Source organism: Manihot esculenta, chromosome 3, assembly GCF_001659605.2.
Source record: "Manihot esculenta cultivar AM560-2 chromosome 3, M.esculenta_v8, whole genome shotgun sequence".
Lineage (NCBI taxonomy): Eukaryota > Viridiplantae > Streptophyta > Magnoliopsida > Malpighiales > Euphorbiaceae > Manihot > Manihot esculenta.
In genome coordinates, this window is record NC_035163.2 from 860,925 (window position 1) to 887,175 (window position 26,251).

The following is a 26,251-nucleotide window of genomic DNA, read 5'->3' on the forward strand; positions in this document are numbered from 1 at the left end:
CCCGTTCCATTCTCATAAATTCGGTTGCTCTCTCTCCTTCATCGTCTCCGAACCAAACTGAACGCAGAATTCACAGATCCACAGAAAGGACACGATTCTCATCTACACGTATTTGATTGATAATTCATCTAACCGTGGCTCCCTCAGCTTCGCAAGCCCTTTCTCGAAGGAAACCCTCTTCTGCTTCTGCTTCTTCTTCGCAATCGCAATCGCAATCGCAATCTTCTATTGCTCCTACTAGAATCGTGTATAGAGAACCTATACCTTTCTGGCAGCAGAATTGGTTCATTGGATTGCTTTTCGCCATGGCGATTGCCTTTTTTTCTCTTTCAATCTTCCTCTTCCTCAACCTTGATATCGAATACGGCTCCTTTTCCCCTGCCTCTGCCGCTTCCTCTTCCTCTGAGGGCCCCGAGGTTCGTTTCTTATCAGCTGAGTACACTATTTCCTTTAAATAATTTGATTGATATATTATTTTTGTTTGTCTAGTTTTTAACTGATGCTTGGTGTACTTAGATTCCTATAGAGGAGAGAAATTTAATTGGACATCAAAGGCATTGCTAGGTTTTTGCAACCCTTTAATGTTAGACATCCATTTTTGGTGGGATAGTGTAAAAATCCTGAAATTGGATATGGGCAGAAATACCAACTTTCATATTTGTTGACGTTAAAAAAGTGATCTTTAGATCTCAAGTGACGTGCTTTGTCTTTGTTTTTTAATTTTTTATTTTTTCAGATTACATACGGAACCGTTCTCAAGCTGATGCATGAGAGGACAAAATTTCGACTGCATTCCCATGATGTGCCGTATGGCACTGGCAGTGGGCAGCAATCTGTTACGGGATTTCCTGATGTTGATGATGCCAATAGTTACTGGGTAACTCTCTTCTCTACCCGTTTACATGTTTTTTTTTTCTCTAATCATTTTATTTATTTATTTATTTATCAACATCTTAGCTGGAAATAGATTGAATTCAAATTAGTGATTTATTAGTAAGATAATGGCGGTTCAAATTTGAGTAGGTTGTGATCAGTGCTGCTCTTATTAGTAAGTTAATAAGTTCAGGATATGGTTGGTTGGCACGCAAATCTTATCTTCGTAAAATTTAATTGCATTCTGGTGAAATGTGTAGTTCACTGAATTTCATTGAAATGTTTCTTTTTAGTTCTTCCAAAAAGACTGGTTACCATTTGAAAATTGCGATAGATTTTGAAATGGCATTTCTTTTTTTAGATTGTTAGGCCTCAACTAGGTTCAGATGCCAAACAAGGTGATCGCATCGAAACTGGGACAGTTATTCGCCTGCAACACATGAAGACTAGAAAATGGCTGCACAGCCATTTGCATTTATCACCAATATCAGGCAATCTTGAGGTTAGTGTGAGTTTTAATTTTCTGTTCCTATTTCATCCGCATAATGTGTTCAATATAGGATATATCTTTATTGTCTAAGTTGACAGAGAATAAAATCGTTGAATGCTTTCCTAAGATATAATATATCTTTAGTGACCTAGAAGAAACAATGAAATGTTTATTCATGACCAAAAATTATTATACAAATAAATGCAATGGATGTCATAAGTCATTTTTTGCATTCTTATCAAGAAAAGATTTCATTGATCTTTAGGTGTTAAAGATTTGTTGAGTTTCCTAGAATTCTCCTGTTGGGAATCTGCACTTAATGTGGTGAAACTATGTACAGACCAATCATCACAATAGCTTGAAACTCCCATCTTTGGTGAAATGTGAAACGGCTTTGTAAACAAGGTAGCTAGTTTGTTGTTGATGCTAATCGGATACCGTGCAATAAAACCTCACTTCAATGACCTTAAAGCTATATTTTCATGGGCTTTGGAAGTTGTTGATTGTCTAATAAGCTCTGCTATTTTGTATTGAGTGATGTTTGGTGAAATGTGAAATGGCTTTGTAAACAAGGTAGCTTGATTGTTTTTGATGCTAATCAGTGTACCGTGCAATAATATCTTACTCTCGTTGATGAGGTGAGATCGAGCGGAGTGTCTAGATGCGGACATCTAGGTAGAGGACCTGATATTGAGGAAGAGGACTTGTAAAATATGAGTAGACGGGCAGAGATGAGGGACCTGTGTCCAGGGAAATAAAACAAATAGAGGAGAAGAGAAGAGAAAAGAAAGCTCTCTAGAGAGGGAGGGGTTTTAGGGTTTCTCTTTGTGTGTCGACGAGAAAGAGAGTCCATTCTGTTGGTTAGTTCAGATGTATATATATACCTCTTATCGCTTTTATGCCCCTAGTACCTGTCCCCATCAGACGGTGTCAGGTGGTATACTAATGATGGGCGACATGATAATAAATACAATGTCAACTAGTTTGTACGTTTTGCACGCGCATTTACAATCCTGTTGTTGTATCAAGGAGACCAATGCTTAGGAGGTCGGACATCAGATTGTGCTTGGCTTGCTCAGCTTCTACTGAGATCGGTGATCTCCATATTTGATTCCCATTTGCGTTACATGCCTTGGAGTGGACAGCCTGTCCGTTCCGGACTTTGGTAAAATCAGGACCGTTGATGGTCGGATTTTTGTACTTTATGGATCGGGCTTCTTACCATCCAATCCGACCAGATGGAAAGTTTCACACGACACTTCTGAATTTTGTGTACACTTGTCATGATCTTAAAAGGTCCTATTTTCTATATGTTATCACTCGTGACTTAAAAGCTATTTCTCATGGGCTTTGGCAGCTGTTGATTTTCTAATAAACCCTACCATTTTGTATTGAGTAATCTTTGGTGAAATGTGAAATGGCCTTGTAATCAAGGTAGCTAGTTTGTTTTTATGCTAATCAGCAGTCTATGCAATGAAATCTTACTTCAATGACCTAAAAGCTATGTTTCATGGGCTTAGGAAGCTGTAGATTGTCTAATGACACCAGCCAAACACTTTTCTGGGTGTAGGTTAGCTGCTTTGGAGGAGAGACTGAATCTGACACAGGGGATTACTGGAGGTCAGACTTTAGCACTCCATCTCTCTCTCTCTCTCTCTCATGAGCACCTTCAGTTTTTGCTTTAGCTTCATGTTTCCATCTTATTCTTGCATGGCAATTCATGCTGGGTTATTTTTTCAGGCTTCTGATTGAAGGCAGTGGGAAGACTTGGAAGCAAGATCAAAGGATTCGGCTGCAACATATTGACACTGGTGGCTACCTTCATAGTCATGACAAGAAATACCAAAGGATAGCTGGGGGGCAGCAAGAGGTGAACTACTGATCTTAGAACTAGAAAAAAAAATAGAAAAAAAAAATAGAAAAATAGGCTTGGCTTACTCCACAATTGAACAAAACATCAATCTACGTTTGAATTTTGTTCAAAAAATCCGAAAAAAAAAAATTTGATTTTCGTGTCGTAAGAAAAAACGAATTGGGGAAGAAGAAAGTTTGTTTATTATTTCTTTTCGAAAAAAAATGTTTTTGCTCAGTTTGACTACTTTACTTGATCATATTATCATTCTATTTTATCATACTAATTTCTATTCTACCTTCCCCGAAATCATTCTTCGCACACTGCTTTCCTGTTAATAATGTCGAGGAATTTTGAAGTTTGAAAAAGAAAGGTGTTAGCACCAATTTATTTGTCTCCAATGCTTTCTGGTTGGCATGTCATGTCTTTTCTTTGCATTATTATTATTTATTACCAGAGTTAGGAGTACAAGGCATGTTAATTCTACTGAAGCTGGTTAAACCCAAAATACATTGGAAATGCAAAATAATGAAATATAAAGCTAAACTAACAATGTTGGGATTTGAACATGGGACCTCTTGGTCTCGAGGTGTTGACCCTGTTTAGCGTGGCATAAGTCACTGGCATTATGTGTGTCTATCATACTTTGCTTAAAATCCTCTGACCTAGCTGACCTGGGGTGGTTTGTAAATTATACTTACTGATATCGGTGGTTATACAGGTTTGTACTTACCAAGAAAAGCGAGCTGATAATGTTTGGCTGGCAGCAGAAGGTGTGTACCTCCCAGTTACCCAGAGTAAGTAGAACATAGTTATACTGTTGGGCTTTACATGGTAAAACCGGGTGCATGGGTTTTGAATTTTGGGGGTGGCTGGTGCCTGTTATTACTTGTTATAATAGCTGTAGATGTTTTATAAAATGAAGAAATATGTTTCAGAGATCGGTTTGCAACATTGTTTATTATTGTTTCTTTTTCATGCATTATATGCAAAACTTCATTTGCCGGAAGAAAAAAATAACACTTGGGATTAACAGTGAGCTACTTCATTCTTATTCTGAGACACTTTCAGGTAATAAAGTAAAAAAATCCGTGTTATCATTTTAGTTATATAATGTATCACTCTCATCTACAACATGAAGATTCAACAAAGTGTGTGTGATCCTCAGTTAAGGCATGAGGCATTTGTTCAGTTAATGGTAACAAAAAAAATTATTGTGAGTTCTTCTCTACTTCTAATATTCTCGTCATCACACACGGACTTTACAAAACTTTCTCAAATAGATTGGATTCTCATATACGTTCTTCATCGTGTCTTTGAACCGTTATTAATTTACTTTTTTTTTTAAATGTTAATTATAGGGTGTTAAAACTTAAATTTGGCATGTTTTAGTTATAAAATTAAAAAACTCTTAAATAATTTTCAAGCTTTTTAGTTGTAACTTTTTTTTTTCCAAGAAATGTTCTTTTTCCTCCACACGAGGCTCAATTTGTTAAAAAAAAAAAATCTCTAATAGTTTTATGTTTTATTTAACTTATTTACTATTATTTAATGAGTTATTAGTAACCCTTGTAACTAAGAGAAAAAAATGTAACTTGAAAGACTATCGGTGCGTGATTCAGCAGACGAATCGGTACGGTTTCAAAATACAACGCGAAATAGCAAAGAAACCTCCCCAAATCAGAAAAGACAAGCCACCCAACCCCCCTCAAACGCAGATCTAAAAAAACAACCTCCATAGTCGACCATAAAGGACCTGCGCAAATTAAAGAAAACAAACCCAAAAAGAAGCCATCACCGCTAACCTGGGCGAAGGAGACCCAGAGGCGGAGATGGCTCCCCTACCCAAAAGCAGGGGAAAAGGCAAGAAAATAAAAAAGAACCAAACAAAGAACTGCAAACTCAAAAAACGGCAAGCACAAGCAGTACAGATCCTATCTTCTTTCTACTTTCTCCTTTCTCTTTCCGGTCGCCTTTCTCTCTCTCTTCTCCATTCTCTATCTGATGCAAGTTTATCAATTATTACAATATATCTTAATTAATTAGTTAATTTCATTACAGTTAAATCAGCCCATATAAGCATGTTTTAGAGATAAAATGATAAAAATAATAAAAAGATGAGGTCATTGCTTGTCGTTGGTGAACACGGGGGCGTTGCCGATGGGATGATGCCATGGTCGCCTACCTAAGAACAGCAGAGGCCACACCACCATTCACTACACGTGGACGGCTAGGAAAAAAAGAATAGTAAGCTTCTCAAAACATAGATAAACGATAGGCCCATCAATTTGAACCGTTAGATCAGAGAATTGACGTATCACGTGTACTTCACACGAGAATACCGGTGCTTATTTATGTAGACACTTTGTACTAGAATAAATATATAACCATGTGATCTTATTTTTATGTGAAATATATTTTTAATAATTTATAAAATGACCATATATATATGTATATATATAAGTTTTTAGTCTTTCAAAATACAGAATAATTATTTGAGGAACAGAGATAAAACTGAATAAAGATACATGTATCATTTTATTTAAATTTTGATTTGATTAAAATTATTCTATATGAAGTTAAATTCTACTAATATTTTCGGTATAGATCTGTTTCAAATGAAAATCAAACACATTATAGATTTGGACCCTATTTGATATTACCATTCAACTTTTATTTATATTTGACATATTTCAATAGTAACAATATTAAAATAAAAAAAAATTCAACAGCTAAAAATGATTTTTTTTTCTTGAAAAATACTTTTAAATAGAGTTTTTATTTTTTTTCTTTTTTTATAAAAAATTCTTACTTAAACAGAATTTTAATCTACATGAAATCTCGGACATATATTATGGGTTTATATGTTAACTTTTCCAGTAGGCTTGAAAGCATTCATTGAAATCCTCAAAAGCAGGGGAAAAAAAAAGAAATATTTCTTTTATATCTCACATTTTTTCATGAGGGCAAACTGATCTTTCCTTAAAATACAGGCCATGGAAAGTGAAGACACAACTAGACCTGCTCCTCTTTACTCTCTCCAAGAGTCCATAACTAAAGAAGCCATTGTAGTAGTGAGAATTATCAAGAGAGGTGTCTTGTCGCTTATGACTTATAGTTTAATTTGATTTATTTATCTAACTAATAGAGAACTACCATATTATAATTCTATATAAGATTTATTGTAATTTTTAACAGATTTATAGCAAGAAAAAGAAATCTAATAAATTAAATGAGCAAGCACAATCCGCAATGGATTATCATTTATTATTAATTTGCATAGACTTTTTCCTTTTTTCTTTTGGTGTATTTATTAATTAGTCAATAGTGTGGCTCAACTAATTTGTTCCCGTCTCATAAAGTATCCTACAAAATGGTAGTTCCTGCAAAGTTCCATTGATTCTACAAGGCATCAAATTCTGTTTTCATCAGGCAGTTGGGAGATTATCTATAGCCTATAGGTAGAGGGAGAGCCCTGAACTTTTAATCTAGGCCTCTGTTGTTCTGTTTCAGAGAGCTACCTATAAGTTGATTAAAGTAATAAATATGAGACTGGAACTTCACCTATATGTAGATTAAAGTAATAAATAAGAGACTGCAACTGGAACAATATGGATTAAAGTAATAAATATGAGACTGCAACTGGAACAAGATGGATTAAAGTAATAAATATGAGACTGGAACTGGAACTAATAACTTACCTGTAGACCTGCCACCATTATCGTCTCTCTTTTCACATGCTTCAGAAGTGCGTTATAGCTTGCCTCAGCATTAGGTGGAAGCCCCATTTTCTATTGGTCATGTAGAATGAAGAACTGCAATAACAGTAACAGTCATTTTATAATAAAAATAAACCTGCTGGCTACAGTATGAATGATTTTTATTGTCTTAGACTTAACCTTGCTCCAAGCAATGGATAAGGACGTTTCATATCTCATGATGCAAAAATAATCCAGCTTGAAGTTGCTTAAGACCATTTCCGGAGTTGTGAAGAATCCATCAAATGCTCCAACAATTGGCGGGATTTGTTAATTTAAGTTCCAAGTAGGAACTGTATACTGAACTAGATAAACCAAATTTGGATCTAAAATAATTCCCCATAACATCTTACTTCCATCTCTGATGGATGTTTAGTGTTTAGATTCTATTGCATAAACAGAAGTGACGCAATATTGCAAAAATGAGAATTATATTACAACAAAATATTTACATTAGAACACGCAACAGTGAAGTAGAAAAAGAACAAGAGGTAACAGGGAAATGATAAGCTTAAAAATTACAAAAGGACCCCACCACGTATTCGTCACTTAAAATTATAAAGCTCGTGGAGAGAAAAGGTGTATAATTTTTATCAGCACACAGCTCATCTCATATTCTTCTTCCTCTCTCCTCACCTGTAGATAGATAATAAAGAAGAAAACAGATCAGTAAACAAGGTCAATGCACATGTTATACAGAGATTTCAAATTAATCAAATAAAATTATGAAAGAGGTTAAAGTTAATTATCCACTTTCCTAATAAAAATAGAAACCATATACAATTCAACTAGTAAATCCAGCGGTTCCAGATGAAATCTGAGATTTTAATAGAAAATTAACAAAGTGAAAGATTCCATAGATTGAATATAAGGACTAACTGGTCCCCATTTTTATACAGTAGAAAACGACTTTCATAAACAGACATGGGGTATGGTGGAAAATTAAAAATAATCAAGCAAGGGCTAGAGGTAGACAAGAATGTACTAATAGGTTGAAAATGACCAATTAATTTATGGGGAATTTTGGGATACCCTACAGCTATATGACACAAATGAAAAAAATAAAAATAAAATTCAACCCTCGGAATTTTCCAAATTCGCAGTGCACACTACTGACGGAGAAGCACCCCAAGGAACAGGTTTCATCATTTTACATAAGTTTTCAACTGTGATCGTGTCACCTTTCAGCCATTCTATGGATGTAGCCAGATTCAAGCAAGAATAAACATCACCAGAATCATGCAACTCATTCACGCACAAATTAGACGAAAATTAAAAATATTTACCGTAAGATTCTGAAATTATACAAGATCAAACACAAGATGGCTATTTCATAAGCTAACAATGCTACTAAAGGACCAAAGTGGCAATCAGAACAATGATAAGAAGACTAACTTCGAGATGCTCCCTTCAATCGCCACACCTTTATAGCACCATTGAATCTCCTCAAAACGGTAAACTCTTGGAGGTTGAACTTGATGTGAGGGCCTTAAAATGTTCTGATGGCACAAAATCTTGCGGCAAATTAGCCCTCTTGACAATTTTCCTCATATTGTGCTGCAAGCTCTGTTGGACTAATTGTTTCACTGCTTTCTTTTCCTCGCTCATCATACCTTCCGCCTCCTCCAAAGACTCCCTTGAAACCCCATTTGGGTTTGTGGAAGATGATGAAGACCCATAAATAGGAGCAGATACTGCTGCACACAAATTCCCACCATAATTCTCCGAAACTTGCTTCCCCTTATCTACTCTTAAGAATTCCAGGATCCTTGAAGCCCTTTTCTGAGCTAATGTGCTACCCAAAAGCGTTAACTCAAGCAATGATGATACAATTCCAGCCTCAATCATCGCCTGTCTATCCCCATAGGCTTTGTGCGCCATCACCATCAATATGTAAGATGCTTTCTCTTGGCATCCAGGTGAGTCATTCCAATTCAAAACATCTATCAAAATTGAAAAAGCATCTGGCATACTGCTAATGGCCTTTCTACCTTCTGGAGTCGATGCTACATTGCTCAAAATTGAAAGAATTCTTTCACTTATTTCCATGTCCCCCAGCATATTCATAAGAAATGGGATCAAGTTTGTTTCTAACATAAATGAAACATTGGATGAGAATATTGAAAGATTGTACAGAGCTCTAAGAGCATCTTGTTTCGATTGAAGGCTACTTTTATGGTCCAAATCCTCAAGTGCATTTACCAAGAATGGGATTGCACCTGAAGAACCTATAATGGGTTTATTTGCATCCAAAGCGCTCAAGCCAAGAAAATTTGCCACTATTGCTTCAGATACAGATGGGTTAGGAGGACTTGGAGATTCTATGATCTTCAGCATTTTATGAACAGCCCCTGCTTTAACAATTGCAGCTTTGTTTCTGCAAAAGGTTCCAAAACGAAATTAATTCCATTTTCGATAACAGAACAGTATTTAAGAAAAACACAATTTGCCACGACAAGAAATGTAAATGGATTAACCATAGCAGACTAAATGCAACGCAACTGTTTCAAGAAGATAGCATGCGAAAACATTGAAAGTGACTTGTGGAAACAAATTATATAGTGAATATTGAAAGGAAAATGTTATTATCTAATAATAAAGGAGCAGGAAACCACCAAGGAAGAAAATGACGCCACATTCTCGATCTAGAAGCAAAACCAGTCCGCAAAAACTCAGTCATGTATAATTGAAGGGAACAACACCTTCCAAATTATACTCCAAGACTAGCATGACAAACGACTCCCCCTTGGGGGAATTACATCATAAACAAACAAGATTTCAAAATCACGAAATTAACGTGAAAAAAAAAGAATGTAAACATGAGGAAATTACTAACGTCTATAACCGATTTTTTTTTTAAGAAAAAAAAAAAGAATGACAAATGGAGAAAAAAAAAAGGGAGAAAACTCACGCATCATTGCCGATCCCAAGATTGAGCAAGGCATAGAGAGAAGCGATCTGAGACTCAACGTCTTCCGCATCAAGCATTCCAACTAAAGGAGGAATGGCTCCGAGCAGAGCCAGATTGGCTCTCGCACTCGCGTCTTCCTTAGAAAGTAACCTTACTCGACAAGCAGCTTCTTTTCTCTTTGTTTCACTCTCAACCTGCAGTTCCTTCACTACTAGTTTCAGCTCCTCCAACGCCTCGACTTTCTTCTTCATCTCGATTTCAGACTCAGCCTCGGCAATACTCAACAGATCCGATAACTTCCCCGACTTTACATTTCTCGCTTTCCCTGGCTTTTTCTCACTCACATTAATGTTACCGGACTTCACCGTGGCACTAGTAGTGATGTTACTCGTGTCGGAGCTGGCTGTAATGGAAGAGGAAAATTCATCCTCATGGTTGCGGTAGCGGGAGCTTCCACCACAGCTGACAGCATCAAAGATTTTACGGCGGAATGCAGAGGCAGAGAAGGCAGTCCAGAGTCGGAAATGGCTGCCGCCGGAGGAATTAGTAGAGGGGGAGTGATCAAGGATTAAAGATCCGATGCTATTCCGGTGACACTTGGCCATTTCGCAGCAGATTTTTGTCGTGGAGCTACATTGCTGAGGCGAAAATGCCAAAGTGGATGCAAGTTCTAGAGAGAGAGAGAGAGAGAGAGAGGTGAGCGTTTATTGAACTTCTTCTCCTGTGTATCTGTGGGGAGAGAAGGAGAGAGAGAGAGAGAGAGAGAGAGGGGTAATGTATATTTTGGGTTTTTTCTTGTTTTATTTATAAGAAGACGACAGTTGCTTCAGAGATGCTCAGCGAAATTCGAGAGCTCAGCGACTTCAGTCACTGTAATTTAAGGCTCTGTTTGGATGCTTTCTTTTGTCAACTTCTATCCTAAACATCAATTTTCGCTTTGGATATTCTAAATATGGATGTAGAAGAAACGAGTGAGCTGAAATTGACTCGTTTCAAATTTAAGCACAACATTAATAAGTTTAAATTTATTCATTTAGAAAATAAGTGTAATTTATATTTAGTCAAGTTTTAAATGATTCACAAGTTATTGAAATTATTTTTTTATTTAAAAATAATTCATATTTAAAAAATATTTTTTTAAAAAAAAATTATCTCTACAAAAAAAAATTTCTAAAAAACAATCTATTTTCATCTTTTTCATTGTGATTTTAAAAAGAAAGTATATTAATAAATTAATATATAGTGGTGCAAATAAAAATTTTAAAATTAAAAAAATGATTTTATTTTTAAAAAATAGCAAGTTGTTTTTTAATGACATAATTTTTATTTTTAATCATAAAAATATTTTTTATTATTTAAAATTTAAATTTTAACTTAATTTATTTAAAAAAACAAATTAAATCAAGTGAGTTTTCATCAAACTAAAAATCACTTACGATTCCGAATATAAAAGAATCAAACTATTTGTGAGTTATTTAAAATTTAACTCAATAAAATCTCTATCAATCTCAATTCGTTTTTTAAACGACTTGAACTCGAGCACAATTTTTAAACTCATTTAATCAACGAGTCAAATTTGAGTTTAACAGTATTCGATTCGTTTAAATTCGCGAGTTCGTCTCGTTTTCAAATTTATGAAAAGCTCATGAGCTACATATGATTAGACTCGCGAACAAGCTCGTGAGTAAACTCGTTTGCCAACACCAATCTCACGTCGAAAATTTAAATGCCATGGAGTATTATGTAGGGGTGAACAGTATTCGTTTCAAATCGAAAAATCGACCGAACCGAATTAATTTCAAAATTTAATTCGGTTTTTTATTTAATTCGGTTCGGTTTGATTTTTAATTTTAAAAATTGCAGTTATTTCGGTTCGATTCAATTTTGATCAGAAAAAATCGAAAAAACTGAACCGAACCGATTAGTATAATAATATATTATTTTCAATAATATAGAGAAATTAAATTATACTAAAATTAAAATATTTTAATTAAAATTTAAAATATTAAAAATAAAGTGTAAAAAATAAAAAATTTATTAAAAATCGAAACCGATCAAATTGAACCGAATCGAACCGAATCAGATCAATTCAGTTCGGTTTTTTATCAAAATCAGTTCGATTCGATTTATATAAATACTAAAATTTTGATTTTCGGTTTATTCAGTTCGGTTCGATTTTAAATCGAACCGACCGAATGCTCACCCTAGTATTATGATTTCTCTATAAAATTCTATATTATTTTTCATTAGTTTTGAATTTAAGAAATTTTAATTAAATAAAAAAATTTAATTTAAAAATCTCTTAATAACCTTATAATTTAAATTTTATTTTTAATTTAAAATTATTTATAATTTAAATAAATTTGAATTATATTAAACTCCTTTATAATATAATCGAACTTAAATTCGAGTATAAATAAAATTATATGCTTTTGGAATTTGAATTAGTTAATTAATGTGATAAATGAATTTATTATGAATTAAACTCAAATTAAATTTGAATTTAATATTTATTTTACAAATCAAACTCGAGTTTATAAATAAAATTTAATTAGATAATTTTTTTTTTTTTGAAATAGGGGTTGGGGGAGTCGAACCTTAGACCTTTCAAGGTTACAGGATGCACTTTCCACCAGCCCAAGTCTTGGAGTGCTCAATTAGATAAATTTTTAAATTTATTTTCTAATAAATTTAAATTTATCAAAATTTAACTCAAATCGATTTGATTACACCACAACTCTATTTTGTTTACAAATCAACGTTATTTATTTTTTTAGTTTATTTTCTTAATTTTATAAGTTCACGTGGGCTATCAATCAGGTGCTTAATTTGGCTAGCTTTATTTAATTTTAATTTAAGAATAAGGAAATTAATTATTTAATAAAATTAATTAAAATATTTTTTATGCACTCTAACTATGTGATTAAAAGTTTTTAAAGGTACTTTAATTTATCAAAATAACTTAAAACCCGTAATTAAGTATTATATTTATTAAAATTAGGATAATGTTTATATTTAAAAAAAAATATTAGGATGATATAATTTTTTTACTCAATCAAATATTAGTTTTAATTCATTTTAAATAGTTATAGTACTCGTTATTATGTTATAAAAAATTATGTATATGAACGACAAATAATTATATTTTAAAAATTATATTTTTAATTATTATATAGTAAATTAATATATAATTTTATTAGAAATTTTACATATTAACAAAAACATATAGATATAATTTTCTAAACCCTTTAAATATATTTTTATAGAATCAGTTATCAGCTCTACCTTATAATTAATACTCAATTACCAACAATTCTTTTGTATTCAATTTCTCAATTATATTGTGCGAATTTGATATGCTAGGTTATTTGTGAACTTTATAAACAAAGTAAAGCTTTAGTTGCTAAAATTCAATCGATAGTATTTTTCTAGAGAAAGGGAAAGAGACGGAAAAAGCGAGAGAGAGGATCAGCGTCAATAGTATCAGGCTTGTCTTCCTTTGGATTGATGATGCTCATCCAGATCAGTCTGTACAGTTTGTATAGTTTATTTTGATTGTTTTCTATATCGCTTTTTGTTTGTTTTTATTTTCAATTAGGAGATTGGACGATGGATTTTAGTGTTCTCTTACGTTAATTTTGCAAATAGAATGCTTTTATAATTTATAGACCGCTTTTATAATTTGGATATGTTGTGATTCACACAAAGTTAATTTATTATTCAAATAGAGATTTTTATTAAATTTAACTTGATATCTCAAAAGTTATATCACTGCGTCCAATGATTAACGATCTCATTGATCTTTATATGGATATGAGTTTGTCGAGTCACTTCTCTATATTTAGTTTGTTATTATTCAAATACTTTTTGCTTTTTGATGTTGGATTTTGATTTGTGCACGATTTTTAATTTGATATTTATAACCATCGGACTTTTGACATTCAGACTGAAATTGAGTATTGGAAAAGGTAATAAACCTAAAGTCAATTAGAGTTTATTTATCATACCGACTCATCAACACACCATTCAACATGCGATAAGAGTAGGCCGAGCTAACGAGACATACTTGAAAAGAGCTTATTTGTTGTGATGTAAAAGAAAATATGAGAGCAGGTCTATGCCGCGATCCGGTCGTCTGACGAGATAACAAAATAGGTACACTTGTACATACGGCTCTACATGACAGAGATAAGTAACACTGTAGCAAAATAGCGATTATGCGTAACTAAAAAATAAAAAAAATAAATAAAGAAGAAAATATTACCTCTCAAACTAAATTTACACACACTCAAAAAATTCTATTTTATTTGAATCTCGTAACATTAAAAAACATCAATATTCATATATCATTTCTTTTAATTTTTATTAATTTTATATGATATTTTTTTCGTGCGCTATTTTTGAAACATGTAATGAACTTCTAAGCCGTCGAAATTGAAAATGTTCGTTCTTTCTTCTGTATGTGATGCTATGGGTAGCAATGGTTTAATGAATTAGGTTTTAAAAGTCATCGAGTTGGGCATAGTGACTTTGGATGGTATGTTAGTTGGACAAATTTATCTTGGATTACCCTATATTTAGTTGCCAGACTTTTAATACAAGCTACTTAATTTTAAAAAAATTAAGTGAGAAATAAAATTACTAGTTAATTTGCTGAAGTTATTAAAATTGTATTAATGCAAGGTTAAAAAAATTAAGTGTGAAATAAAACTACTAGCTTGGTAAAATTATTAAAATTGTATTTTACCAAACAAGCCGCACAATAATTGTGTGAGGGTATCATAAGGCGGAGGCTTATTGAAGAAGCTAGGGACATTGTTAGGCATAGGGAAATGTGATATTGTGTGACTACAGTACATTGCATTGTACTGACCCCTCGTGGTCCTCGTTTTGTCCGTGCCGTCCAGCTAATCAATCAATCAAGGAAACTTCATGTGGGGCCTATCTACCATGCTGATCCTTTGGGCCCACTCGATTTCAGATTGGATGGAACATGTTAATCCGGTGGAGCAGAGCTGTATACTATCATAGTATTTCTGACTTCAATGAAGATGGATGGATGGATGGATGGATGGATGGATGGATAACCGTGCTCACCGCCTCTCTATGCGGCCTTCGTTTTCAGTATAATTACTATTTTGCCACCGTAATCAATTACGTCACCAATCCCTAATTAATTTTATCCCATAAATGCTTGAAAATGTATTTTACATAGTAATATACCTCTCCCACAATAATTCCCGTTTGAAATTTATAATTTAAAATTAATTACTCTAATTGATAAAAAAATGATAAAAATATTTTTAAAATTATTTAAAGTAAATAAAATTAATTTTGATAACGTTTATAATATGAGTTATTATAACACTCTTTAATTTTATTTTATTTTTAAAATATTTTTTAATATTTAATAAATTTTAAAATAAATATAATTATTTAATCCTTCGCTCCTGAGAACCAGCATCATTAACAAATAAAATTAACAAATAAATAAAGGAAATTTATGATATTTTGAAAAAATTCATTAATTAATTTTTTATTTTAAAAAAAATATTAAAATATTTATATATTTTAAAAAGTTTATTATTAACTTATCTATTAATTTTAATAGAATTATAATTATTTTGATTAATTTGGCTATCAAATCATAAGTTAATTAAACTGATAAAAGAAATAAAAAATTTAAAAAATTATTTTCTCATCTATTTAATTAAATTAAACTAATTAATAATTGACAAGTGTACTTCTTGCTCTTTGATTTAAATGAAAATTGCTAGAAATTGGTGAGCAAACGTCCCAAGCTTTTTCCGTACAGAAACCTGAAAACTCAAAAGAGTAACAAACATAATAAATGCATTAACCTAAGGTAGAGATTTTGTAGGCAGGAAAGAGATTTGTGTCCCTCCCATAATTAAATAGTTAGTCTTTTTTTTATTTTATTTTAAAAAAATATATTAAATTATTTTTAAAATATTAATTAATTGTAATGTTTTGTATTTAGAAAAATTACATGATTTTTAAAAATATAAAAAATTAATATGTAATTATTGGTAAGAAATATGCAAATGAGTTAGATAGAGACAGCTCATAGTATTGATTATGGTTTCAATGGGGATTCAACTTAGCTCACCAAATAAAGAATGATTAAATAGAGAAAGAATGTGTTCAGCCGCTTAGATATCCAACTCCTATAAAAATGGTAGTGGGCCCAACGAATTCGAGAAGATATTAACTCCATGTAGTATTCGGACCCAAAAAATTAACTAAATCATATTAATTTAAAATTTTAATTTAATTTTTTATTTATTTTAATTTAATTTAATTTTTAATGTTAAAAATTTAAATTATTTCGATTCGGTTCAATTTTAATAAAAAATAAAAAAATTCAATCAAATTAAATTGATTAGTATATTATTTTTAATAATATAAAAAATTAAATTATATTAAAATTAAAATATTTTAATTAAATTTTAAAATATTAAAAATAAAGCGTAAAAAGTTGAAATTAATCAAATTGAATCAAATTAAATTAAATCGGTTCAATTTTTAATTAAAATTAATTCAATTTAATTTTTATAAATATTAAAATTTTAATTTATAATTTATTTAATTTGATTTAATTTTAAATCAAACACAACCACTTCCCACTTCCCGCTTATTTTAATGATGAGGGCCATCTTCTTTTTATGTTTCGATACAAATATAACAATCTAATAAAGAATTTAATTATTTGTTCTAATGATTTAGTGAATCTAAATATTTAATTTTTTTTTTATTTTAAATAATATTTATTTTTTTCTACCATTATTATTAATTTAACTTATTTTTATTTCAAAATTTAAATCATTAATTATTTAATCTTATTATCGACCTAAATTATTGATAATGCTTAAATGGATAAAGCACTCTTATTTATTATTAGTACAATATGACTTTAAACTATAATTATTTAATTTTTATAATTTTAAAATAATAATTATTTAATTTATGAAAATAATAAATAGTTAACGATACAAAAAACAAGAATTATTCACTGTATTTTCCAAAAATAAAATGAATACGATAATTAATTTTACTAAATTAAAGGAATTAAATAGTAATTTTATTAGTAATTTTATTAATCAGGAAAAAAAAATAGTTTATGGGCGCTTGAGAAATATTTTTTTTTATTGGAGAAAAATGGACTATCAATTTGATTTTAAAATAAAAATTAATAATTTAAATTAAATATTTATATCAAAATTCATATGAATTTGTACATATCGTTAAAATAATAAAAATGTAAATCTCAATACAAACAATATCCAATTCCAAAATCAGTAACCAAGCTTATTATAACCAACTCCTTTTTCGCAAAACAAACAAATAGCTAAATGCTTCAATTTATATTATTCAAGAAAGAAAAGTAACTTCACCAATTAAGAGAACATGGGAATCTTCAGCCCTATCTATTCCTCCAAAAGTAAGGAGGGAAAGAAAAGGAAAAGAAAAAAAAAGGAGAGAAAAAGCCTAAACAAATACTTTTGCAAAAGCTTCCTAATGGAAAGCTGCAAGTCAGTACACATACATTGATGTTCTAATTTGATCACATCAGGAGCTGTCTGAAAATTGCAGGAAGAAAGCACAACCTCATCATTGTCTCTGCACTATAATATTTACAAATGCCAAAGTACAGCTTTTGTTGGAACCTTATTCACTACAACAGAAATATTAGTCATTGGCAACCATGGCTTCCATTGGAGAGGTGTTCTCTAGTTTCCTGACTCGCAATCTGCTCTGAGGAGGGAGGTCCGAGGATACATCCGCGTCGATGATGATTGAATCCTCATCCTTGAACTCTCCCCTCAGGACTCCCATTGCTATTTCATTCTCCACCAACTGCTGTATAACCCGCTTAACTGGCCTTGCTCCAAAATTTGGGTCAAATCCTAATGTTGCTAAAAGTTCTATGGCTTGCTTGGTGTAATGAAGATCAATTTTCTTTTGCTTGAGTCTCTCTTTCACCCGGTTCATCTAGCAATAGACAATAACATGTTAAATTCACGAGGCATGAGGAAGAAAGTACTTAGTAAAAGAAAATTTCAAGGGGCTCAGATGGTTCTGGACTTGTAAAGAATTAGAAGTAATGACACTGCAAAAACATTCATTGGTTGAACACTAGAGACATCTTAAGCAGTGGATTCTCTGCTGCAGCCTAAAGGGGAACTAGACCAATAACTGAATGAAAAAGGCAGCAAAACATTAAAACTAATTCTCTCTTTGGTTATATTTAGGCAACAAAGCAGTTTCACACATATAACAACAGAAACGTACTATTGACTACCTTCCATTTCTTTTCACTAAACATAAATGTAAAAAGCTGCAGAGCAAGAAAGATGCAACAATCAACCAAAAACTAATTCGACATAAGTAAATTCCAAAGAAATAACCTGTAGCTAAACATGAGAAGCAAATCAAATATTATATGAAAACAAGGCAGATTTCTTTTTTTGCAATAGAAGGCAATTTTTACAATAAGCAATTTATTTTCTTAAAGTACTTTAATGAGAAGAAAATGATCTAGACTAGGCATGACAAGGTTAAGATCTATGCCCTAACAGCACCTCTGATTTTGGTCATCTTATCATTGTTTCCGAGTTATTTGAGATTAACACCTAAGCCAGCTGACATCTCTATCAATCAGCACCACATGAGAGGATGATCAAAATTTTATTATTAAAAAAATTAATATTTTAATATAATAGGATCTAATATTGGCCTTTAATGTAAAGTTGTGGGCTTATTTGGCCAAAAAAATTAAAATGGGCTTATTTGGTTCTTGTTGAAAAGAATACGGGTGAATATGGACTTAGTGCCAAAACTTATTGAAACAACAAAGTAGAAAATAATCCAAGGGAATGTTAATACCTGTATCTCAACGATTTTACTGATTTCTTTGGAGTCCAAAGGCTGGAAAACAATATATTCATCAATCCGATTCATGAACTCTGGCCGGAAAGTTTGCCTAGCCAACTCAACAACTTGCCATTTCATCGTATCATACACAATTTCCTTGCTGTCTTGTGTATTGCGAAGAGTTTCAAGAATAAGATGTGAACCAATGTTTGATGTCATAATCACAACACAGTTGGTAAAACTAACAGTCCTTCCTTGAGAATCAGTTATCCTTCCATCATCCAACAACTGTAACAGAATGTTGAAGACATCATGATGTGCTTTCTCAATTTCATCGAACAGGACTACAGAATATGGTCTACGACGAACCACTTCAGTGAGCTGCCCTCCTTCTTCATATCCAACATAACCTGGTGGGGCCCCAACCAATCGTGAAACGGCATGCTTTTCCATATATTCACTCATGTCTATTCTTACCATGGCATTTTCTGTGTTAAAGAGGTAAGCAGCTAAAGCCTTTGCAAGCTCAGTTTTGCCAACACCAGTTGGACCCATGAACATGAAGCTAGCTATTGGACGATTTGGGTCTGACAATCCTGCCCTTGAGCGTCGGATTGCATCAGCCACTGATTTTACAGCAATATCTTGACCAACTACCCTCTTGTGGAGTACCTCTTCTAGGAAGACTAGCTTCTCCCTCTCTGATTGTTGAAGGTTTGATACAGGTATGCCAGTCCATTTGCTAACAATTTCAGCAATATCAAGATCTGAGACCTCTTCTCGAAGCAAAGATTTTCCAGACTTCCGGAAGTCAGCTAGGTTTTTCTCAGCCTCTTCTAACTGGCGTTGAAGGGACATAAGAGTTCCATATTTGAGCTCAGCAGCACGATTCAGGTTATACTCACGCTCAGCAGCTTCCATCTCTAGGTTGACTCTGTCAATCTACAAGCAACTTATGCATGTTCATCAACACAATATAGATAACAATATAACAACTCAATATACCACAAATAAAGGAAAATATACCTCTTCCTTAATTGATCTTATCCGAGTCATGAGTGCCTTTTCACGATCCCACTGGTCATTTACTTCTTTTTGTTTCTGTTTAAGCTCACTTAAATCACTTTCAAGCTTACTTAACCTCTCTTTGGATGCTTTATCAGTATCATTCTTCAGAGAGAGTTTCTCCATCTCCAGCTTTAAAACAGCCCTGTCTATCTCATCCAACTCTGTAGGCTTCGAAGTAATCTCCATTTTCAGCTTTGCAGCGGCTTCATCAACAAGATCAATAGCTGAAAATAAAGTGCTAATTAGAAATTTTAAAGCAGCAGTAAGAGTATCTAATTTTAATAGCAAACATCTATTTTTAAGAAATATATGCCCATGCTTGAATAATCTAATCCAACATGCACGATCCATCTAGAAAAACTACATTTGACAAGAGTGAAGAAAAAGGTATATTGTTTGTTATTCCTTCCTCCCAAATGCCCCCCTTCCCCTTTTCACTGCTTTTGGAGATAACTATAGAGTGAGCTTGTTTTCTTATTTATCAAGAACTATCTCAACAACTGAAAGGCACACAGCAAATACCATGTTTTAGCATATTATCACTATAGATCTAAAAAATTGCAACGCACCAAATAAGAACCAATGTGCAATAAGGATAAAACAAACAAGGGTAAAAGGACTAGAAAATGAAGAATTGGTCTACAAACCCATCCATGGCACAGTGATATATAATCCTTACTTCAACAAACCGAAACTCTTAAGAGACTCCAATTTCAATGAATTAGATGAACTTCCTAATTGTTTTACATCATGGATGACAAATGAGAATTTGAAATGGTAAAAATCTCAGGCTTGCAGCCCTAAAGTGCAATGCTAGTCCTGAGAGCAACCACTTGACTTCATGCTAAATGCCACTGAATATTGACTTATTAAACAAGCAGACAAGAGACCCTAAAGCAAAAAAATTTAGTAATAGTGCAAAAGAAAATTATTTAAACCTTTGTCAGGCAAAAATCGTTCTGTGATATATCTGTCAGCAAGGATTGCTGCTGACACAAGAGCGCTGTCTGATATTTTAACACCATGATGCAGCTCATAACGCTCACGCAGACCACGGAGAATGGATATAGTGTCTTCGACAGATGGCTGATCACAAAACACTTGTTGAAATCTGCGCTCAAGGGCTGGGTCCTTCTCTATGTATTTCCTGTACTCATTCAATGTAGTTGCGCCTATACATCGGAGCTCACCTCGCCCAAGCATTGGTTTCAATAAGTTCCCAGCATCCATTGCTCCAGTTGTAGCACCTACTCATCAAAAAGGCTTCCATATTAAAAATAAATGAATTTCACAATTACTATAACTCAACAGAACCTATTGAGAAATCTTGTAGCATGCCTAAGCCCAGTAACATATGATTACCCATACATGCATGCACCCATCCACCCATACACATGAGCTCATGGACACACCACACATGTTGCATGGGAAGTGTATATAATCAGCATTTCTAGTAGTGCATTCTTATAACTGTTATTTTAGGTATAGAAAGCAATTAATCAATTATGAAAAAAAGCAGCAGAAACATTGTATAACCTGCACCAACAACAGTATGGATCTCGTCAATGAATAAAATGATTTGCCCATTTGAAGCAGTAACTTCCTTTAGCACAGCTTTTAACCTTTCCTCAAAATCCCCACGATACTTGGCTCCAGCTACCAGTGAACCCATATCCAGGGAGATTAACTGTAGGTACAAGATACATTGTGAAACATAATATATTCCAAATGTTAAATACACAAAGAAAAGTAACTAAAGAGAAGTCTTAGGTAAGCTAATGTAGGCAAGTACAGAAAAAAATATATCAATCACTTGTAATCCAAATTCAACTCTAATATCTAATTCTATATCAGAATACTAGAGTTTGATACATTTCAGATCTCCCACTCCGGATCACAGGCCAATTGGAAATCTAAATAAATCCATTATAGAAGAGGATGGATGCATTGCATTATAACAACTTATAGAACAAACTATCTCAGAATCCTATTAAACAGTTCTTTTTTCCATAAAGGTATAATTGAGGACAAATGCAAAACGTAAATTCAACCTTCCGGTTCAATAGTGGTTCTGGCACGTCACCACGCACAATCCTCTGGGCTAGCCTACAAAATAACACACAATTTTCATTAAAGAAAACCACAAAGGAAAGGACAATAATTAAACTTGCCATTGGAACTTGGAAGTCTCCACCTTCACAGCAACATGTAAGGCATTCCTAAAGCCAGACACGTTAGCTGAGCTAATTGTATTAAAGTAGTGAGTGTCATCACCAGATTATTATAAATAAACTTTTTGAATGGCTAATGGAATAGATATGGACTTGGAATTCACTAGGAATATATTAATAGTGAGGCATAAGCTTTGATCCAGCATAGAATTCATAGTCCCCACACCAACATGTGCTAGAATTTCTCAAATTAATGTGATATTATTATCAAACATATTTCTGTATAAACAGTTATTTACAGGTTAAGGTTAAGGTGCATTCCTTATTTTATTTTTCCTTCTCTCTCTGTCTCTCTCTCTCTCTCTATACTTTTTATATCAAAGACTAATAATCAATTATTCAATTCTAATATATGCAAGATCATATTTTCTCCTTAACTAATGGTGTGGGGTGGCAATACCCATTCAATTGAGCTTCTATGTATAGATATATAATGCATAATGTCCATCAATAAATAAAATATCAAAAATCTCTAAGCACTTCTTGAAAGCCAAGGTGAGGCTTGAACTCCTCAGATATGAACATACCCCTCAGCAATTGCAGTCTTTCCAACACCAGGCTCACCAATGATCACAGGATTATTTTTTGTTCTCCTAGATAATATTTGGATACATCGTCGAATTTCATCATCACGACCGATTACAGGATCAAGTTTACCACGCCTAGCAAGCTCAGTCAAGTCATTCCCATATTTGTCCAATGCCTCGTACTTCCCTTCAGGATCTGTGCATTTTGAGAAATCAACATCATAATGGTTAGAAACCATAAAAGAAACGTTAACAATGCCAATTAGAAAAAATTTTCATCAAAAGCATATTCCTAGATTCAGAAATGGATTGTAAATTTCTAGAAGGGCATGCCTTATACAATTGACAAACAACAGAATTTCTCAAGAAGCTTAACATACTAGTTATAGTCCAAATATAACTTCGTGTCTTTACAATGTCTATCACATGAGCTTGAATGCCATTAATTATAGAACAATTGAATGTTTTGAGCAGAATATGGAAAAGCAAACTCATACTTTGATCAATTACTCTTTGACTTCCACGAACAGCTTGGATGGCATCCCGCATATCCTTCTCACTGAGTTGGAGGCTCCTCAGTAACTGCTGCCCAAACCTCTTGTCCAAATGGAAGGCTAACACAAAATGCTCCACTGACACAAAATCATCTCCCATTTCTTTCTTATGCTTTCGAGCATTGTCTAATAAGACACCAAGATATGGACCCATTATAGGACCACTAGTGTCACCCATCACCTGTGAAAAGAATATAGATGCTCATATTGTATGCATGCATACAAACTGGCATGTGTGTGCAAATGTTTCCAGGAAATAAAATAAGCACCTTTGGTTGTTGGGAAATGAAGTTATCCGTAGCCTGCAAAACTGATGTGTTATCAACCCCAGATTTTGTGAATATTCTCCTCGCCAATCCATCCTTTTGCTCTAAAAGGGATTTCATCAAATGCTCAGTTTCCACCACTTGCTGCTTGCTATTTCGTGCTGCATCAACAGCACCAACAATTCCCTCCCATGCCATCTCAGTGAATTCTGATGGATTAGCCTGCAGAGAAAATAAGATTAGGAACACATGACATGAAGCATAAAACGTAAAAAAAAAAAAAAAAGTAAGTAAATAAATAAACGAGAGAGCAGATGATGGTGAGGGTGGGAGAGGTAAGTTACCATGCAGATTAGATTTGAAGAAACACAATGGATGAAAGTTTTTTTTTTCTTTAAAAAAAAACACTTTAGACGAGCTGCAATTTTACGAAACATCAAATTAATTTATTATCAAGCTGAATGCAAGTCCCAGAATCTTAATTCCTATACGCAGATAAATCATGAGCAGAAGTCCACACTGACAAAAACTAAAACTACAAATAAAGTACAATATATTCACACAAAAAAAAAAGCAATAAAATGTCAATTGGTCGCTTCTATTCTCCGAATTTGCAATTCACTGAACTTCCACAGTGCATTCAATAAATTAAACAAATAAATACTTATAAATATATACACTGTAAAGTTACCATGGGCACCAAGATGAAGTTAAACTAACTGAATCACAAATTATTCATCAAACAGCAAAAGAGCAAAGCTCTTTACAGGAATAGTAAATTAAAATAAATGTAAAAAAAAAAAAAACAAATGGATTCCCCAATAAAATATTACTAATTGGATCAAAATATCACCACATAAACGAAAAAAAGAACAACGGAAATGATGCATAATTAGCTCAAACAAAAACGCAAACAAATTGAATGCGGAAACAAAAATTTAATAGAGCAGCATCCTGCTTGTGAGTTAAAGAGACCTGTGAAGAGCTAGTTGCAGCGGAGAAACGCGGAGTGGAAGAATGGAAGCATCGACTGAGAGCGGCAGTAGCAAAGTTGGCCAAAACGGCATTGTCGTTGGCTGCAACTTTCTGACCATTGGCAGAATTACCAAACAAAGAAGCGGAAGAAGAGATTGCACGACCACGCGAGAGCAAACAAGGAGATTGATAGAGAGAAGCTCTCGATGCTCTTGCAGATGATTTTATGGCTGCAAAAGCGGATTTTGTAAGCCTCCTTGAGGCCATATTCGTTGAGATTGAGACTGTAACTACGAGACCACAAAGAGATGAAAAGAGAGGTGTGTATATATTTGAGGGGTGCCTTCGACGTAGAAGCTTGGGGAAGAGGCAAGCCGAAGGTTGTAGAATGGCAGAGGAGTTTCGATCGATTCTCCTTTTGAACAATGAACGACGTCGTTTATTTGTGACCATGGGTTAAGCTGATTGTAATGATTTATATTAGGAAAAAAATATTTTTTCTCTCATCAGTACTTCAGTTTAATTCTATTAAAATCCCAAATCATTTCATGCATATCTATTAAGTCAATAATTTAAATTTAGTTAAAAAAAATTAAAATATAATTCCCATCTTTAAATTCTCAAACCATCTTCAAATTTTAATGGCTCGTCAAAAGTGATGGAGGAGAGGAGGGCGACAGTAAGTAGCAAGCAACAACCATTGGCGAGAAGCATGAGATGGCGGGCAGTTTGATGGCAAGCAATGCAAGCCACGCGTCCAGAGATGCTTGCCGAATGTGAGTGGCGAGCAACAATAATTGACACAAGCGACGGACAACAACCATCGACTAGGGATGCGAGTGGCAGGCGGCAAGCAACAGTGATCAACGGTGATGTAACCAGCAGGGTGATAGTGAATTATGCAAATAATAAGGAGAACTTCTATTGAATTTTGATTTTATTTTTAATGATTTATATTTATTTATTTTGGTTTTTTTAGATTTGTTGAATTTAAATTTTAAATCTTTAATTTATTTAAATTTTTATTTGTGTTGGGGAGATTAAAATTGAAATTTTAATTATTGATTTTGATTATAAATAGAATTTTAAACAATAAATAGATAATTTGTATTGGGAGTAAATAAAAAAAATAAGAATAATAATTTAGTCATTTCTTTATACACTAACTGTATATTTTGATAAAAAGACCATTATTTTTTATGAAATTAAATTTCATAATTGAAGTGTTGGGAGCTAGAGAATAAATTCATTAATTATATTATATTTTATAAATAAAAAATAATTTTTTAAATAATTTTACCATTAAATTTAAACTAATAATAAATTAATCTATTTAATATTTAAGTTAAATCCATAATTAATTTAATATTTAAACTCATGAATTATTAAATTCAGATCGGATGTATTCAGTGACTACCACTCTTATAAAGTTTATATTTGGCTAAATTTATTACGTCGTCTTTTCATTATTGTTGTTGGTGATTTTTTTTAATGCGCTAAAAAAAAATTATTTTTGATGTTTTCTTATTTGACTGATTGTTCTTTTATTGTATTGGTTGTTATTTTTTTGCTCAATTTGGATTGTCTTTTGTCCTGGATATGCTATACCGTCTACTGGATGATTGCTGAAGCAATGTGTCGATGTGGTTGAAGTGTGGTGGCTATTGTGGTTGGTTTGATTTAATTGTTTTTATAATTTGATTTGGGTGATTTATATTTCGGATTGGGTAATTTGATTTTGGTTTCTGTTACTTTTATTTAGTTGTGCTTCTATGGTTTATGAAGCTTTGGTATACTTGTGTAGCCCTTCTTCTTTATTTACCTCATGCACCATGAAAATGCAATGTTATT

At 32.8% G+C, this 26,251-nt stretch overlaps 3 protein-coding genes across 5 annotated transcripts; 1 reads left to right on the forward strand and 2 right to left on the reverse strand.

Moving 5' to 3' along the window:
- The first annotated feature begins 31 nt into the window (after window positions 1-31).
- Window positions 32-4,258, forward strand: LOC110611981 (stromal cell-derived factor 2-like protein). Its single transcript, XM_021752573.2, has 6 exons — window positions 32-416; window positions 737-877; window positions 1,235-1,375; window positions 2,934-2,983; window positions 3,104-3,233; window positions 3,937-4,258. Exons 1-6 carry the CDS (start codon window positions 306-308, stop codon window positions 4,018-4,020), a joined length of 657 nt encoding a protein of 218 aa, XP_021608265.1. The 5' UTR covers window positions 32-305; the 3' UTR covers window positions 4,021-4,258.
- A 3,129-nt stretch (window positions 4,259-7,387) lies between these two features.
- LOC110610735 (U-box domain-containing protein 15) lies at window positions 7,388-10,641 on the reverse strand. 3 transcript variants are annotated; one of them, XR_002487264.2, is made up of 3 exons: window positions 9,885-10,641; window positions 8,369-9,350; window positions 7,388-7,609 (listed from the first exon to the last, which is right to left on the reverse strand). XR_002487264.2 is itself a non-coding variant. In XM_021750792.2 (2 exons), the coding sequence occupies exons 1-2, from the start codon at window positions 10,487-10,489 to the stop codon at window positions 8,420-8,422; spliced, it is 1,536 nt and encodes a 511-aa protein (XP_021606484.1). In that variant the 5' UTR covers window positions 10,490-10,641; the 3' UTR covers window positions 8,235-8,419. The 3 variants fall into 3 exon arrangements, 1 of the variants encoding a protein (XP_021606484.1); XR_006350114.1 differs by having other exon boundaries at window positions 8,260-9,350; XM_021750792.2 differs by lacking the exon at window positions 7,388-7,609 and having other exon boundaries at window positions 8,235-9,350.
- Window positions 10,642-17,250: 6,609 nt separating this feature from the next.
- On the reverse strand, window positions 17,251-24,837 carry LOC110611309 (chaperone protein ClpB4, mitochondrial). The gene is made up of 10 exons (XM_021751548.2): window positions 24,401-24,837; window positions 23,429-23,647; window positions 23,103-23,340; window positions 22,606-22,801; window positions 21,899-21,953; window positions 21,384-21,534; window positions 20,786-21,094; window positions 19,806-20,071; window positions 18,792-19,721; window positions 17,251-17,897 (listed from the first exon to the last, which is right to left on the reverse strand). The coding sequence occupies exons 1-10, from the start codon at window positions 24,665-24,667 to the stop codon at window positions 17,595-17,597; spliced, it is 2,934 nt and encodes a 977-aa protein (XP_021607240.1). The 5' UTR covers window positions 24,668-24,837; the 3' UTR covers window positions 17,251-17,594.
- Between the last annotated feature and the right edge of the window lie 1,414 nt (window positions 24,838-26,251).

What these genes read in the sequence shown, in the direction of transcription:
- LOC110610735 (XM_021750792.2), bottom strand. Translation starts at nt 10,489, where the DNA reads ATGGCCAAGTGTCACCGGAATAGCATCGGATCTTTAATCCTTGATCAC. An exon ending in CTTGGGATCGGCAATGATGC is followed by an intron (nt 9,351 to 9,884) that starts GTGAGTTTTCTC and finishes AACCTTTTGCAG; the next exon opens with AAACAAAGCTGCAATTGTTA.
- LOC110611309 (XM_021751548.2), bottom strand. Translation starts at nt 24,667, where the DNA reads ATGGCCTCAAGGAGGCTTACAAAATCCGCTTTTGCAGCCATAAAATCA. An exon ending in TAAGATCAATTAAGGAAGAG is followed by an intron (nt 19,722 to 19,805) that starts GTATATTTTCCT and finishes AGTTGCTTGTAG; the next exon opens with ATTGACAGAGTCAACCTAGA. An exon ending in GTAAAATCGTTGAGATACAG is followed by an intron (nt 17,898 to 18,791) that starts GTATTAACATTC and finishes GTCTATTGCTAG; the next exon opens with ATGAACCGGGTGAAAGAGAG.
- LOC110611981 (XM_021752573.2), top strand. Translation starts at nt 306, where the DNA reads ATGGCGATTGCCTTTTTTTCTCTTTCAATCTTCCTCTTCCTCAACCTT. An exon ending in CAATATCAGGCAATCTTGAG is followed by an intron (nt 1,376 to 2,933) that starts GTTAGTGTGAGT and finishes TTCTGGGTGTAG; the next exon opens with GTTAGCTGCTTTGGAGGAGA. An exon ending in TAGCTGGGGGGCAGCAAGAG is followed by an intron (nt 3,234 to 3,936) that starts GTGAACTACTGA and finishes GTGGTTATACAG; the next exon opens with GTTTGTACTTACCAAGAAAA.